Raw genomic sequence first — 14652 nt, forward strand, 5'->3', positions numbered from 1 at the left:
CTGCATTGTTTATTGACAATTTGTGTAAATGGACAAGAAGAGTCACCTCGTAGAATGTTTTACGGATCAGGTAAAATGAACCATGATATCCAAAGTGAAATACTTTCTAGAAGCCTTTCCAGTTTTTGGAAGCTACGTACTCACTCCCAGCATCTGAAAATGGGTGTTCATAACTGCTGCCCTACATATATTTCCATGTTTTTTGATATCGACAATTTGTTGGGATATCAAAGCTTCAATCCAGCTTTAAAAAAACTGTGTAATGAACTTGTGGCCAAAAATTACTTAATGGTCACTGCTTGTGGTAACAGGTTTAATATCATCTCTTTTGTATCATTTACAGGTCGATGAGCGAAGCTTACTTTTGGCGAGGAATGTTTGTTAATTTATAGCCAAGTGGTTTCATGCTAGCAGAACTTAGCACTCATATGTTTCTCTCATTTTCATATGTTCGCAAGCAAACTAAGCATCAATGACAAAACAGCTTGCTTGCAGACTTGGTTTTCTTGCGGGAGGACGCGCTCTTTTCATTATTTCCTGGAAAGCTCCCAATCTTTCTCATTCTTCTATCCAGAACCCTTTATTTGCGAGAAGTCTGTGTTAAATTCTCGCGGTCAGTGGTCAGCGCATCGTGGTGGCCAAAGAAACCGACAGCCCTACACTGGTTTACCTGCGGAACGACGCACCCCTTTGTTTTTCCTGATAAGCTCCCGATCTTTCTCAGTCTCGTTTCTTGGACTTGTCTGTTGCTTTTGCAATCGCTTTGAGTAAGTTAGAGCCTAAGGTAGTCAATGGGCGAACGTTTATTAAAATCTGTCAATAACCTCCTCCCAAGCAGTTTGCGCACTCGGGCAGTTTCCCGCCCTTTCCTGAACCAGAGCAAAGGCGCCTGAAAACGAGGTAAAAGTTACGTATACTTGCTAATCTGTTGATTGGTTTATTATCTCGTCTGTTTCGTCATCACGACGCGCGAAAATTACAACCCGTCATTATAACTTTCCGTTGGTTGGAGTTAGGCGCTTCATAAGTCATTCGGAGGAAAATTAAAGAAAGTGATGGAAGCAATCAAAGAGATGAGCCCTGTAAACGTGAGTACTATTCGTTGTTAATTTTTTTGTACTTAGGGTGGTTGAAATAAGCTCCTAGCTATATTTCGTCGGACACATTCGGAATTTGTCGTGTGCCAGGCCTTTGGGCTCCTGCATACATAAAGTTGAGTTGTCTTTATATTAGAAGATAAAGGAGAATTCATATGTGTTGGAAGAGGAAGCCAAGAGACTAAGCGTAGGGAATGAAGGACCAGATGTAAACGCAAGGAAATTTGACGCCAAAAATAAATAACTGAATAATGGGAAAGGGTTAGCTAAAAGTAATATTAAAGCGGAAATAATATATAATAATATATAATAGATAAAATCAACATTTTGCGCGGTGTTTGTAATGTTACTTTTGCGATCACTTAGCTTCTCCTTGAACAAATTCTATGCATCACGCAAGTGTTTTCACTACTGTTTTTCGATTGGACTCATATCCCCAAAACTCAAGTGAAAAGTAACACTGAAATGAACGCGGAGCATGGAAAAAAAAAACGGAGCTAGGAACCAAAAAAACTCCAAAGGGCGGGTACCAAAGCAAGCGCAAGGAAATCCTATTCTTAATTATTGACAGCTACCGCTAACTAATAAACATAAAAGTCTGCCAAATCAAGATGCGCAGAATGAAGAACAATGAGAATTCGGAAAGATTTTGTTGCGGCAAGTGGATCTTTTCACGCGTGAAATGAGAATAAAATGCGCGCGCTTCATTCAGGAGCAAAGTTATCAAGAATCTCAGACTGTAGCAGGTGGAAAGGATACTAGGTAGGTGCGGACAAGGGATAGGCACAAAACGAAATATTTTCAAGACAACATAGCACTATGGAAAACATTGCAAGATGGAATATCTAAACAAGAAGGTTTTTTCCTATTCGTGCAATTGTGCAGTATTTTTGCGCGCGCTTACAGGCTGGAGACTTATTTACTAGCGAGGTTCCGTTTATACTGAATTGCTAATCTCATTCGTCATTCTTTTTGTTTGAAATAACTTTTTCAATTTTTGGGGATGATCGCCACCCTTGGCTTAAAAGGAATCTTCCCAAGAAAAGTGTCAGGGCACGGTGTGGACCCTGGTTACGAGTCAAAACACTGTCTTTACAGGGGAGGGGCAGGGAGTAGATTTAAGGCTAAAACATGGCGAACTTCTCTAACGATCCCAATCGATCGTCTGGCAGACGTTATGAAAGGAGGGTATTAGAGAATATTGGACAGAGTATCTCTGTCCAAAAACGTGAAGGAGAACTCTAAGTGATCGATAGAGAGGAAAGAAATCTTCAGCTGCTCGTTCATTTTCTTCAAACGTTCACTTTAGTATGGCGGCCGTTTCTTTGTCGCATTGCTGGACACTCAATATATATGGTGAGGGTCTCTTTATCGTAGAAATGCGATAATCTACCTTTTCAAGAAAGAGCGCAGTTGGATTATTTTACACATTGCAATGGCGCACGTTTTAGCTTATTTTCAACATTTCCCAATTGGAAACTAACTAACCTTGTCTAAAGTGCACTAGGTTCTCCTTATTTTCAAACCCTGTTTATCAAATCTCTTTGAGTCCACTATGCATAAACCTATAAGGATTTACCAGCTTTTGGTTTACCAGTCTGTATATTGTGACAGAACTCTAAAGAATTAAGATTTAGTGTGTATATCATACATGAACTACTTGAACCTCTAAAGGAATCAAGACCAGGGTAATAGTTTCTATTTTACTTTTCTTAAGTGACTTTTCTCCTTTTAAATATATAAAAAAAATTAATTTTTTTCATTTTAAACCTGATGCATTAGCTGCCTTAAAGCTAGAAGCCTATTAAGTACCAGGTTCTTGAGTTTAAATATAGAATTATGTATGCACCAGCTGGCTTCAAATGGGGTTTCAAATAAGTGTAGTGCGTGCTGTGCCTCAGGAACAATTTGTATTAAAAGAATCAATCATAACATGTAAATGCCTTTTTTAATCAATCATTGTCATTAATATTATAACAGCAAATAGGAAGTTTATTTATACTTTTCTCTTTCACAGTTTTTCAGCTAAGATATAATTATAACGATTTATTACTTTCAGAATGCTACTCTCAGTTCTAGGGAGTCAATGAAAATCAATGAACAGCAGCTTGACCTTTACATTGAGAGAATAATAGAAGCAGCCACATCAAGCTTGGGGGACGTTGTTGTAAGGGTGTCAAGCAGCATTAAACAGTCAGAGAAAGATTTTGGTAATAGAAGTACATCATCTTTAAATGTGTGTGGAATCTTGACATCATCCTATAGTGAAGTGACACCAAGTGAGAGTCTTACTGCAGTCTGTGAGCCTGAGGGAGGAACTCCAGTCCATGCACCCAGTCAAGAAGGTAATTACTGCTGTTTCATGAGTATGCTCTATTGCAATAAGTTCAGTCGTGGTAACCATTAGTCTTTTGTAACCCAGGTGGACTATTATCCCAATCTGTACTTACTTAGGATAGTTAACTTTTTGTCTTAATGCAGTCTTTGAGCCTGGAGGAGGGACTCCAATTCCAGCTCAGAAATATGAGGCCTCCCCAGCAATTGATGCCCCCAGTCAAGAAGGTAATTACTGCTCTTTAATTAGTATGTTCTATTGCAAGTAGTTCAGCCAAGGGCTGCAGTTAGCCTTTTGTATATTCTTGTTGGAATATTCTTTCAATCTGTACTTACTTAAAATAGTTAACTTTTGTAAAACCTGCCAGTGTTTTAACCCTTTAACTTAAATATCTGAATATTAATTCTCCCCACTGGTTGCTACATATTTAACCCTATAAGCAAGTAGTTCAGCCAGAGCTGCCATTAGCCTTTTGTATCCCAGGTAGAATATTCTCCCAATCTGTACTTACTTAGGATAGTCAACTTTTTGTCTTACTGCAGTCTTTGGGACTGAAGGAGGAGCTCCAATTTCCAGCTCAGAAATATGAGGCATCACCAGCACTTGATGCCTTCATCAATTGCTGGTGATGCCTCAAATTTCAAGGTAAAAAGTTCTACCAGATAAGTTTGGGTATTCTCACTATATGTTTGCCAGATGATGTGTGAATATTACAGGGAGAAGTAACATGTTAAATAGGGTTAAGCTGAAGAAAGAGTCATTTGCAATTATTATGCATTTGTAGACTCAGTATAAACCTTGCCATGAGTGAAAATTAGTTGATGTTCTATCATGGGGAGTAATCAAGGAATTTTCTGTGAATGTTTAAATATCTACTAAACATAAAAATAAACATTCAAATTGTCAACCATTTGACTTTTTCATAGTGCTTGTTCAGAAGAGCTCTGACCCCCCTATTTATCAACCTCCCCAGTCCCCATCATCACCTGAGCCTAGTGGAAAGAAGATTGTAAGTAGAAAAATCAATGGAACTTGCATTTGGTATAAAAGAACCTTTTATTTATTTAATGTTGATACATTCATTCATTAAATTTTATTGATTTCATTTTCACCTTCATTTGCCAAAAGATGATGTAAGAGTGTCCTTTGGCAAGTGGTGGCTGTTGCTTTTCCTTAGGATAACCTAAATTATCAGTGGGCACATCAACAGTCACCCTTGGCTTATAAGAAGGAAAATGTGTAATATAGAATAAATAATGTAGACAGTTAACCTGTTTAACAATCAAGACAGTGGTTAAGAAGTTCAATCAACATGGGCTGATAATTGATTATTGATTAAATGATTTTATTCGTGAATAGAAATCTGGTTCAGATGGCGACAAAAGTCTTCAGCAGTTATGCCAACAACAGAGGACACTGAGAAAGGTAACTTGTAAAATGTAACTTTATTTGTGGTGAAGAAATTAAAGCAATAACATTCAGGGTTTTTACTGACAGTAAGCTCTTGTATCTGATGAGTATTTTCCTATGAATGATAGATAAAATACCTAAAGGTGAAAGGTTTTTTTTGATGTTAACCATTTTGTATTGCATGAGATTTCAACTGCAAGGTGTGTGAAAAGTTGTGTGATTGTCTGGGTTAATTGAGATAATTAATGTATAATTAATTTAAGGATTTCTTCTGATTTATTAACTACAGTTGAATTAAAAAGAAAATGTCACTATTGAACAAAAATTTTTCAAACCATGCAGACTCACAGGTTGAAGTACATCGCACTGCTTTTGAACAATCTCATCTTACTTGTGATGAATATGATGTCAGCTCTTTCTTCACAAAAAGTGGTGAGTGATTGAAATTCCAAGGGCATGAGTGTTTGGTTCATGTAGTTTACGAAAATAAGTCTTAATAGTGGTATGATAATCTTTTCTGAAAGGAGTTTTCAATATTTCTTTATTCAGATCACTGTGATGAATCAGGCAATGACGTTTTCCTTTTGAACACGGGAAGGTACCTTTGGTATCAAAACTGTTCCGAAGGTCAAAATCAAAGACGCTTACTGACAATCTCTGCTTGTAAATGAGGGTATTTCTTTAATCCTATGTTAATGACTAAACTATGTTAATGACTATGTTATCCAAACGAAAACTCTTTAATGTGGTAATTAGATGCACACTCCGCTCAGGATATTTGGGAACCAGTTGAAAGTGCAGTGTAGATACTCACATGATGGTTATATACAATTCAATTATTCCCTGTTGTGCAAAATGCATTGAAATTGACAGAGGTAAATTTTTTGTTTCCTGTAATCCAAGATTTTACATCTTGTATTAAACCAGTCATTAACTACATGTATAATGTGGGTTAATCATCTTTGTTTGATCTCTGAATTCAGAAAATGTAGAAGTCAGTGACAAGATTTTTGCTGATGTACTCAGTACATTAAAAAAAATCTTGTCACAGACAACTTCACAGTTGTTATTCATGGAAAGGAAGATGGTGCAAAGCTTTATTCATTATAACTATAATGTGGGTTAATCATCTTTGTTTGATCTCTGAATTCAGAAATGTAGAAGAGTACATCAAGAAAAATCTTGTCACTGACAGATTCACAGTTGTTATTCATGGAGAGGATGATGGTGCAAACCTTTGTTTGATTCAATTGGCAAAGAAATTTTACAAACTATTAAAGAATAGGTAAGAGAAGTAATTTATACTGATGGAAACATATACCTACTTCAAATATTAGCAACCAAATCAACAAAGTCAGAAGTCAAATGATAAATTTGGTGAATTATACTGGTACTGGTAAAAAGCATCTTATGATGCTGATAACTTTGTACATCAGTGGATGTATTACTGACAATTATTTTGCTGATAGAGTACAGAATATGGTTTTATCTGACAGATTTTGGTAAATAAATGATATAAGTTAAACTGTAACATCTCTTTCATTGCTTTTTTTCAGGTTCTTTGAACGATTGAATTTTTGCATTATTTTAAAGGCCAAATTCACCCTGAAAGCTGTTTTTAAGCTTGGAAAACCATTCATCCCGTGAGTATAAGAAACAAATAGTTTATTTTATAACTGAAAAATATGATAGTGCTTGATTTTTGATATTCTTGTAAAATTAAAACCAAGTGGATTTAATAAAAGTGATTTTACTGCACTTGGTTTGAGTTCATAAAACTAAAGCCATTGACATTAAAAAAATGCAATCAGAAAAAAAGCAGAGACTGTTAGAAAGAGATTATCTGGTTTCATTAACTGAGTTGATAATGTAAATTGGCGACTGTAAAGAATTTCTAAAGCTGATGTTTCAAGTGTTGTAGTCCTTTGTAAGAGCAAAAGAAGGAGTCTATTAGAACTGAATGATAAAGCATGACTGTGAACTGCCTATAGAAGGGTTAAATGAGATTGAACACGTTGTAATAAATTCATGTTATGCATGTGAATGGCTGACAGGCTCAAATTTCCATAGAGTGTATGCTAAAATTTTATGAATGTGAAAAATATTTTTGGTATTAGACAATTGAAGTTTGTGTTTTCAAGTAACAGCAAGATTTAAAAGAAATTTTCATTGGAAAACATCTGTCAAAAATGGGAAGTTATTAAGTTTTACCATAATGCATGTCATTTGCTGACAGTGTTCATCTTTTTCTAGGAACAATGTGTGAAGCGAAAGATTTCTATGGTAAATGATGTTGGTGAACTTGTTTTGTTCCACAGTAAGTACTTCATTAAAAGCTGTATGAAGTATGTGCTAGAAAAGAATATGAATGCATTTGTTTAGCATTTTCAAATATTGGAATGGCATAGCAATGATTGAAGGTAATAACTTTGATGTTGTGATGTACTGGATTGCATTACATTCCGTGACATTTAATTAGTGGGTACAAATTATGACAAGTGTAATTGAAAGTTAAAGTGAAGAAGAAGTGAAAACAATTTTAGATTCAAAACTCCTTGGAAAGCTTATTGTTATATTATTAGCATTTAATGTGTTAAATTATGAGTGTTTTTCAGTTGATTTCCTTTTTGTTTTGTTTTAGGTATTCCGGACACAATTCTGTATTATACATAGAATTGTGTCCGGAATACCTAAAGCATGCTAGTTTCTACAGATACCATGATACCAGACTTCTTTCAAAGATGTATATTCTCTGACATTGAGGAAATTTTTATATCCCTGACTTTTCCCAGAACTTGCAGCAACGATGTAACAGTTGACTTGAGCAGGAAAACTCCAATCAGCCCGGAGAGGCTAGAAAATAATTGTGCTAAGAAATAACAGTTACCTCCAGCTGGAAAACAGAAAAGACAGAACAGCTTACAGGGGCTGGAAAATACAAGTAAGTACTGGAAAAGAATATTTATTCCTTGCTCTGGTAATCTCAGAACAGCTGTGTGGGGCTTGAAATTAACAGTACTGGAATACAACAGTTAACTCCTGCCGAGAAACTGAGAACAGCTGAGAGGGGCTGGAAAATAACAATGCTGGAATACAAGAGTTATCCACTGCTGGAATTTAGAAACAGGAAACTTTGAAATACTATCATGCTACAATACACTGAGCATGCAAAAATATTTTCCATTGCCTCAATTCCAGTTACTTGTAGAGAGGTCATCACAGAACCCTTAAATAGGATCCGTTTTACCAGTGATGTACAGTTTGCAATACATTAATGAAAGAAAAAATCTTGACCCTTTAACCCCTGAGAGTGACCAGCTTCTAATTTCTCCATACAATATCACACCTGAATCAAGCATTAAAGTTACAAGAATCAAGGATATGACCAACAACTCATAAAGCTCTTGATTTTTAAACAAATTCTCCTCATCAGCACCTTAGGAAATGTATAGAGAACAGTATGGAGAATATGCAAACTGATGTCTGGGTGTAAAGGGTTTATCAATATATGTATGTTTAAGGTAGCAATCTTATATAGCTATTACTTATTCACAAGAACTTTATTTTATTTAGCAGATTGTAGCTTCAATAGATGCCAGAAATATGTTCATGATGAACTGGCAGATACTGTTTTGTGCATTGTGCTGGTGAAGACAGCAGTGCAAGTATAGGCGAAGATGGAATCAATAAATGCAGAACAGGAGTGAGTCCTAAAAAAACCATGGAAGAGGTTTCTGCTGGTTTTGGTGTTGCTTTTCTTGGTAAGTATGAATCAGGGGATTTTGAGGAGGATTATGAAGATATGGAAGATGATCCATTTGTTTCCCCCTCCTCTCTCCCTCCTCTCCCCCTCCTCATCCCCTTCCTCTCCCCCCTCCTCTCTCCCCCTCCTCTCCCCCTCCTCTCCCCCTCCTCTCCCCCTCCTCTCCCCCTCCTCTCCTCCCTCCTCTTCACCCTCCTCTCCCTTTCCTCTCCTCCCTCCTCTTACCCCTCCTCTTCCCCTTCCTCTCCCCCTTCTCTCCTCCCTCCTCTCCTCCCTCCTCTTCCCCCTCCTCTCCCCCTCCTCTCCTCCCTTCTCTTGCCCCTCCTCTCCCCCCACCTCTTCCCTCATCAGACATTAAACAATTGGACAAAGACACAGAGTTGTCAAATGAAAACAGTATTCAAGGTAATTAATAAATGAGTTTTTTTGCAATATTGTTCCATAACTATTCATCTGTATAAACCTTTTTGTTTTTTGTTATTTGCTAAAGAAAGCATTGTTGTTTTTTTTTTACAGCCAGTGAACCAGATGATAAAGATTTTGTCCTGTATGAGCTCCTCAAGCCTCCCAAAGATGCTGCTTATTAGGTATGCAGAATTTGTGAGTGATTTATGGTTTTCTTCTGCATAAGTTTTCTCTTACTTTATTATTATTGTTATGATTATTATTATTAAATATTATTATTTTTATTATTGTATACTATGCAGAGATGTTCGTGTAACATGTTAAGTAGTTTAGGGGAATATCATTATTATTTTCATTATTTTATAGTATGCAGAGATGTTCTGCCATCATTATGAAATGTGGAGAGACTGGAAATGGAGGCAACTTGAGGAGAAATACTTTTTTTAATTTTAAATAAAATCAGTAAGGCAAGCTATTTGGCTTAGTGTAATACTAATAATTAAACATCTGATGGGTCATGTGTTCACTTGAACAGTTTTGACTGGGTTTTGAAGCATGCTTAATTCAAGTTATATCCAAAATTCCCCTGCTCCAAATTGTGAATAGTACCTAGACATGGCCATCAACATGTTAAGCATGTTCACACCAGATCCATGAATTTGTCTACAAAACCTCCTTTGGAATTGTTAGGCTCCAGAGTTTCACATCAAGTGCATTTCCAGAGTAGTAACATGTTAAAAAAAAAAAACACAAACATTTAAATTGCACAGAATTTATTTAAAACCTTGACATTTACAGCAACCCATATAAAAAAGAAATCTTACCAACAATTATGAATGAATGGGTGAATAAAATAGCTTTGACTCCTCAATCTGGTGTCAACTGCTTTATTTTATTCCAAAGTATATAAGGGCAAATTGGAAGGACAGAAAGAGTTACTTTCTATGATCAGTGAAATAATATTGAACAATTAGAGCCAAATAGTTGCAAGTAAATAAAAGATAGAATGGATTTAAGTTGTATATTAGTGCACTGTGGTCTACTTTATATTTCACAAATTCCAAAAAATCACTATTTCACCTGAAGTTATTTGCTTGAATTATTTGTACTGAAGATGTTGACCATAGAAGTGTTGCATGCTCAAGTACAACTGAAGGAGTTCTTTTTCTTCTTTTAACTATCTATTTTTTTTCGTTAGATGAGCAATTTAGGCTTGAATTTTGAGTTAGATTAATTATGGTTCGCTAGTGCACCCGGTAATTAGAAAAAATATTTAGCACCAATCACTCCTGCCTGAATGACACAAAAAAGTGTTTATTTGTTCCATACACTTACAGTGTATCCTACTTATCAAGAGAATTTGTCAACAAAGGACATCATACAGTAGCAGGATAAAGGTAACTAAAATTTATATGAAACATTTAAAAAGGAACAACTAGAGTGATTTTAATGAACCCATGAAACAGTATGTATGACACCAGCACGCATGTTTGATTGTTGGATCACCCCGTATTGTGTATGGAAAACATGACATAAACCAAAAATGTTTGTAATGCACAGTAGTTTATGACCAATTTCACTGGTTGGATAAAATCTCTCTTTATCTTCATCTACAATATCTTGTTGAGAAATAAACTGTGACAAAGCTTTGACTTAGCATTAGCATGAATAATAGTTATTGCTCAATTGTCGTTCGTGATGCATGTTAATTATGACAAGAATGTAATGCTTGTTAATATTGTCATCTGTTGAAAATTTGATTAAATCTGAATTAACTGAGTTTGATTTTCTTTTCTTTTCTCGTATAAGCATCCCACTTTTTGGTTAGAGGTCTATCTTGAATGAGATCCTTTTGGAATGGCTTCTTTTGCACTCAACCCTTCAATTATTCTGTTACGATGTTTTATCTGACGGTGCATAGTACCCGTAGGCCTCTACGTAGATGTTCACTTTGCTTGTCAAGCAAAGATAAATCAATAGTTTGCCGTCGATATATGCACATGCATCTGCGTATACAGCGACTTCTGGGAAAATTTCCCATTGCCTGAAAACATTTTTAACGCTAAATTGACTTAAATTCCAAGGGCGTGGGTAATATATGCAGACCCTTCTCAACAATCAGAACATCACAGTGGTGAAACATAACACCAATTTATTATTTTTGCGCTTGATGCACGCGCTTTGGTTATGTTTAATTACGATAAGCCATCTCGTATTTTTCTGAAAACAGGCTAAATTGTGTCCATTCATCTTAAAATTGGAATAAAATATAACTCGGGACATTCCTGATTTTCCGTTTTTTTCTAATTAATTCCAGAAAAACGGGGTAAATTCTGAGAATTCATCCCAAAAGTGGAATAAATTTGAAGTTTCCATATCCAATCTTAAACCCGATCCTCTATTTTTATTTCAATGAATTCCAGAAAAATGGGGTAAGTTATGAGAATTCATACCGTAAGTGGAACATATCCTAAGTTGTCATATCCAATATTTACCCCGATTTTCCATTTCCTAATGAATTCATTCCAGAAAAAGAGGGTAAACTCTGAGAATTCATGCTACAAGTGGAAAATACCCGGAGTTTCCAAATGCCATCTTTGCTCCGATTTTCCATTTTTTAGTGAATTCTAGAGAACCGAGGTAAATTCTTAGAATTCATCCTACAAGTGGAATATAACCTACGTTGTCGTGTCAAATATTTCCTACTTTTCCTTTTTTTAATGAATTAAATTCAGAAAAACAGGGTAAAATCTGAGAATTCATGCTACAAGTGGATAATACCCGTAGTTCCCATATGCCATCTATACTCCCGATTTTCCATTTCTTTTTTTCAGCAGTGAATTCTACGATTAGCGCGAATCGTTAGCCCCCCAAAATAAAGCAGTACGCAATAACTTAATATGTATTTAGGTGTTTTTTATAACGCCCGCTTTCAGTTATTGTTATAAAATAATTCGAATAGTACGCGCGCTCTGATTGGCCATAAAACCATTTTACATGAGCGTATGTAAACACGGTTTTCGTTCCTCTTTCATTAGTTATTTTATAAAAGAAATGTAAAATGGTTTCCGCGTTTACACTGCCTGATGTAAACACTTGGGAGGTTGGGAGAACACTCGATAAGCTGGAAACCACTCTGCTTCACGACGTGGTTTCCCACGCTTATCTCGTGTTCTCCCAACCTCCCAAGTGTTTACATCAGGCTATGTAAACACGGAAACCATTTTGCATTTCTTCATTAACTTCCATGGAAATTCAAAACTTAGGCACACCAATGTGCTATATAATATACTGTTCCTCTTTAACTGTAATCACTCCGTAAAGAAGTTTCAATTAGAGACGAAACGCATCCGAGATAAACGAGAAACTTACAACTACAAGAAGTGTTTCTTTGTGCAGCTGGCTTGTCTTAGTTAAAAATAAAAGATAGGAAAAATTACAAATTTTAAGAAAAGTGTTTTGGTGAATTCTAGAAAAGCGGGGTAAATTCTGAGAATTCGTCCTACAAGTGAGATAGATCCTAGGGTGCCAAATGCAATCTTTAACCCGATTTTCCATTTTTTTTGCAATGAATTCTAGAAAAACGGGATGAATTTTGAGAATTCGGCCCGCAAGTGGCTAACACGCTAAGTTCCCATATGCCATCTTTACTCCGATTTTCCTTTTCTAGAAAAACGGAGTAAAATCTAAGAATGCATCCTCCAAATGGAATAGATCCCAAGTTACCATATCCAATCTTCAACCCGATTTTCCATTTTTTTTTCAATGAATTCTAGAGAAACGGGATTAATTCTGCAAATTCATCCACAAGTGGCTAACAAATGCAATCTTTAACCCGATTTTCCATTTTTTTTGCAATGAATTCTAGAAAAACGGGATGAATTTTGAGAATTCGGCCCGCAAGTGGCTAACACGCTAAGTTCCCATATGCCATCTTTACCCCGATTTTCCATTTGATCAGTGAATTCGAGAAAAACGGGGTAAATTCTGAGCATTCATGTTACAAGGGAATAATACCCGAAGTTCCCATATGCTATCTTTACCCAGATTTTCCTTTTTTTTTCAGTGAATTTGACAAAACTTCGAATTCATCCGCAAGTGGCTAACACGCTAAGTTCCCACACGCCATCTTTACCCAGATTTTCCATTTGATCAGCGAATTCTAGAAAAACGGGGTAAATTCATCCTTTAGGTGGAATATATCCTACTGACTTGCCATAGCCATCTTTACCACGATTTTCGATTTGATCATTGTGTGAATTTGTCGTAAACGGGGTAAATTAAGACAAATCCACCCAAAAGTGCAATAAATCCAACGATAACTTAGAAACAGTACTGAAAAAAGAACAGCTAAAATCAGTGGAACCGCAATAAAATCACATCACAATCTACTACTTCAAATTTTTACGGAGGGCTCGGTGCGATATAGCAAAAACCTACAATATTCAAAATAAACAACTGAAGGCCAACTTCTGTGATTGAAGGAAGACTTCGTGACGCAGACAAATTAACACAACTTTGACCTCTCAGTCGATCTCACCTCCGGCAGATCAGCGAAGCGTCAAAAATATATAATTTTATGCCGACGAACCATAATCTATGATCTTCAACTATTAAAGAAAATAAAGCAATTGTGATATGACGCCACATTGTGCTTTTGTCTCAGCTTGTGGGTAAAATGTTGTCAGTGGAGTCGCAAGTCGAACAATGAAGACAGTAAATAAAGCAAGACTGCAAATAAAGCGTGAACAATAAGGCATCCTTTGGTCGAAAGTCGCTTTGTTATTTGCGTAGCTCAGTAGTTATTCTTCCACGTTTAGGTTATAACAACGATGCCATCACACGGCGCTAACGAAGGAACGATAGAACTTCAAAGAAAATAATGTGAGAGGCCAATGATCCGGTTCGCAATGATCATGCGAACAGCATGTTTTCTTGAGATCAGTTACCGGAAAATACTGGTCAAATTTTCCACTTATCCCGACCCCCCTTGAATGAGTACTTTTGCTTGAAAACATTACTACAACGAAGTCTCTTAACCAGTCCCGAGCCGCGTGTCGCTCGATAGATCACAGGATATGATTGGCACAGAGCAAGCACTGGCACCCTGCGGACTAGGAATCAATCGAAAGGAAAACTGAGATTTCACTAGAGATGACTTTAAGAGGACACCATCGTAAAGTGGTCACAATAAACATAATAACAACTACTCTGGGAGAGTAACGAGGTATATGAGTTGTAAGAAGCCACACGTTGCGCGAAGATTGAGACGAATGAAAATTGAAACAGACCGAGGAGATAGTCGCGTCCTATGAAGCGCGTAGAAGAATAGAGTTGAGGATAAAAGAGGTGCGCGTAAAGATGGGAATAAAGGAAAATTATGATGAAAAAAAAAAAAGGAAGGAACCAGAGGAAGGGATGCGCAAACGTGAAAAGGTGTAAAAACTTGTGTGAGGAAAAAGATAAAAAAAAGGCGCACACATGTAACAGTATGAACACGTCCGTCGGCGCTCAAAACCGTGTGGCAATACGGAGAACGATAGACAGTGAAAGAGATACAATCGAAGAGATGACGCGCTTTTGTTAAGTGGGTGTGAGTTTGAAACATGGAATGTTAGTACACTATTAGCTGCACACATTAT

The 14652-nt window shown here is 36.4% G+C and overlaps 1 protein-coding gene across 3 annotated transcripts; it reads left to right on the forward strand.

The window, feature by feature from the left end:
* Positions 1 to 2219: 2219 nt before the first annotated feature.
* LOC149034788 (uncharacterized) lies at positions 2220 to 5464 on the forward strand. 3 transcript variants are annotated; one of them, XM_089194428.1, is made up of 5 exons: positions 2220 to 2453; positions 3157 to 3442; positions 3579 to 4441; positions 4792 to 4857; positions 5185 to 5378. In XM_089194428.1, the coding sequence occupies exons 1-3, from the start codon at positions 2451 to 2453 to the stop codon at positions 3698 to 3700; spliced, it is 411 nt and encodes a 136-aa protein (XP_089050554.1). In that variant the 5' UTR covers positions 2220 to 2450; the 3' UTR covers positions 3701 to 4441; positions 4792 to 4857; positions 5185 to 5378. The 3 variants fall into 3 exon arrangements, with proteins under 3 accessions (XP_089050554.1, XP_089050553.1, XP_089050552.1); XM_089194427.1 differs by lacking the exon at positions 5185 to 5378 and adding an exon at positions 5392 to 5464 and having other exon boundaries at positions 3579 to 4857; XM_089194426.1 differs by having other exon boundaries at positions 3579 to 4857.
* Positions 5465 to 14652: the final 9188 nt, after the last annotated feature.

This window comes from Pocillopora damicornis, chromosome 14 (assembly GCF_964200805.1).
Source record: "Pocillopora damicornis chromosome 14, jaPocDami1.2, whole genome shotgun sequence".
Lineage (NCBI taxonomy): Eukaryota > Metazoa > Cnidaria > Anthozoa > Scleractinia > Pocilloporidae > Pocillopora > Pocillopora damicornis.

Excerpts from the sequence above, each read along its gene's own strand:
- LOC149034788 (XM_089194427.1), top strand. Across the intron at positions 3,443-3,578 it reads CCATGCACCCAGTCAAGAAG|TCTTTGAGCCTGGAGGAGGG; the intron begins GTAATTACTGCT and ends GTCTTAATGCAG.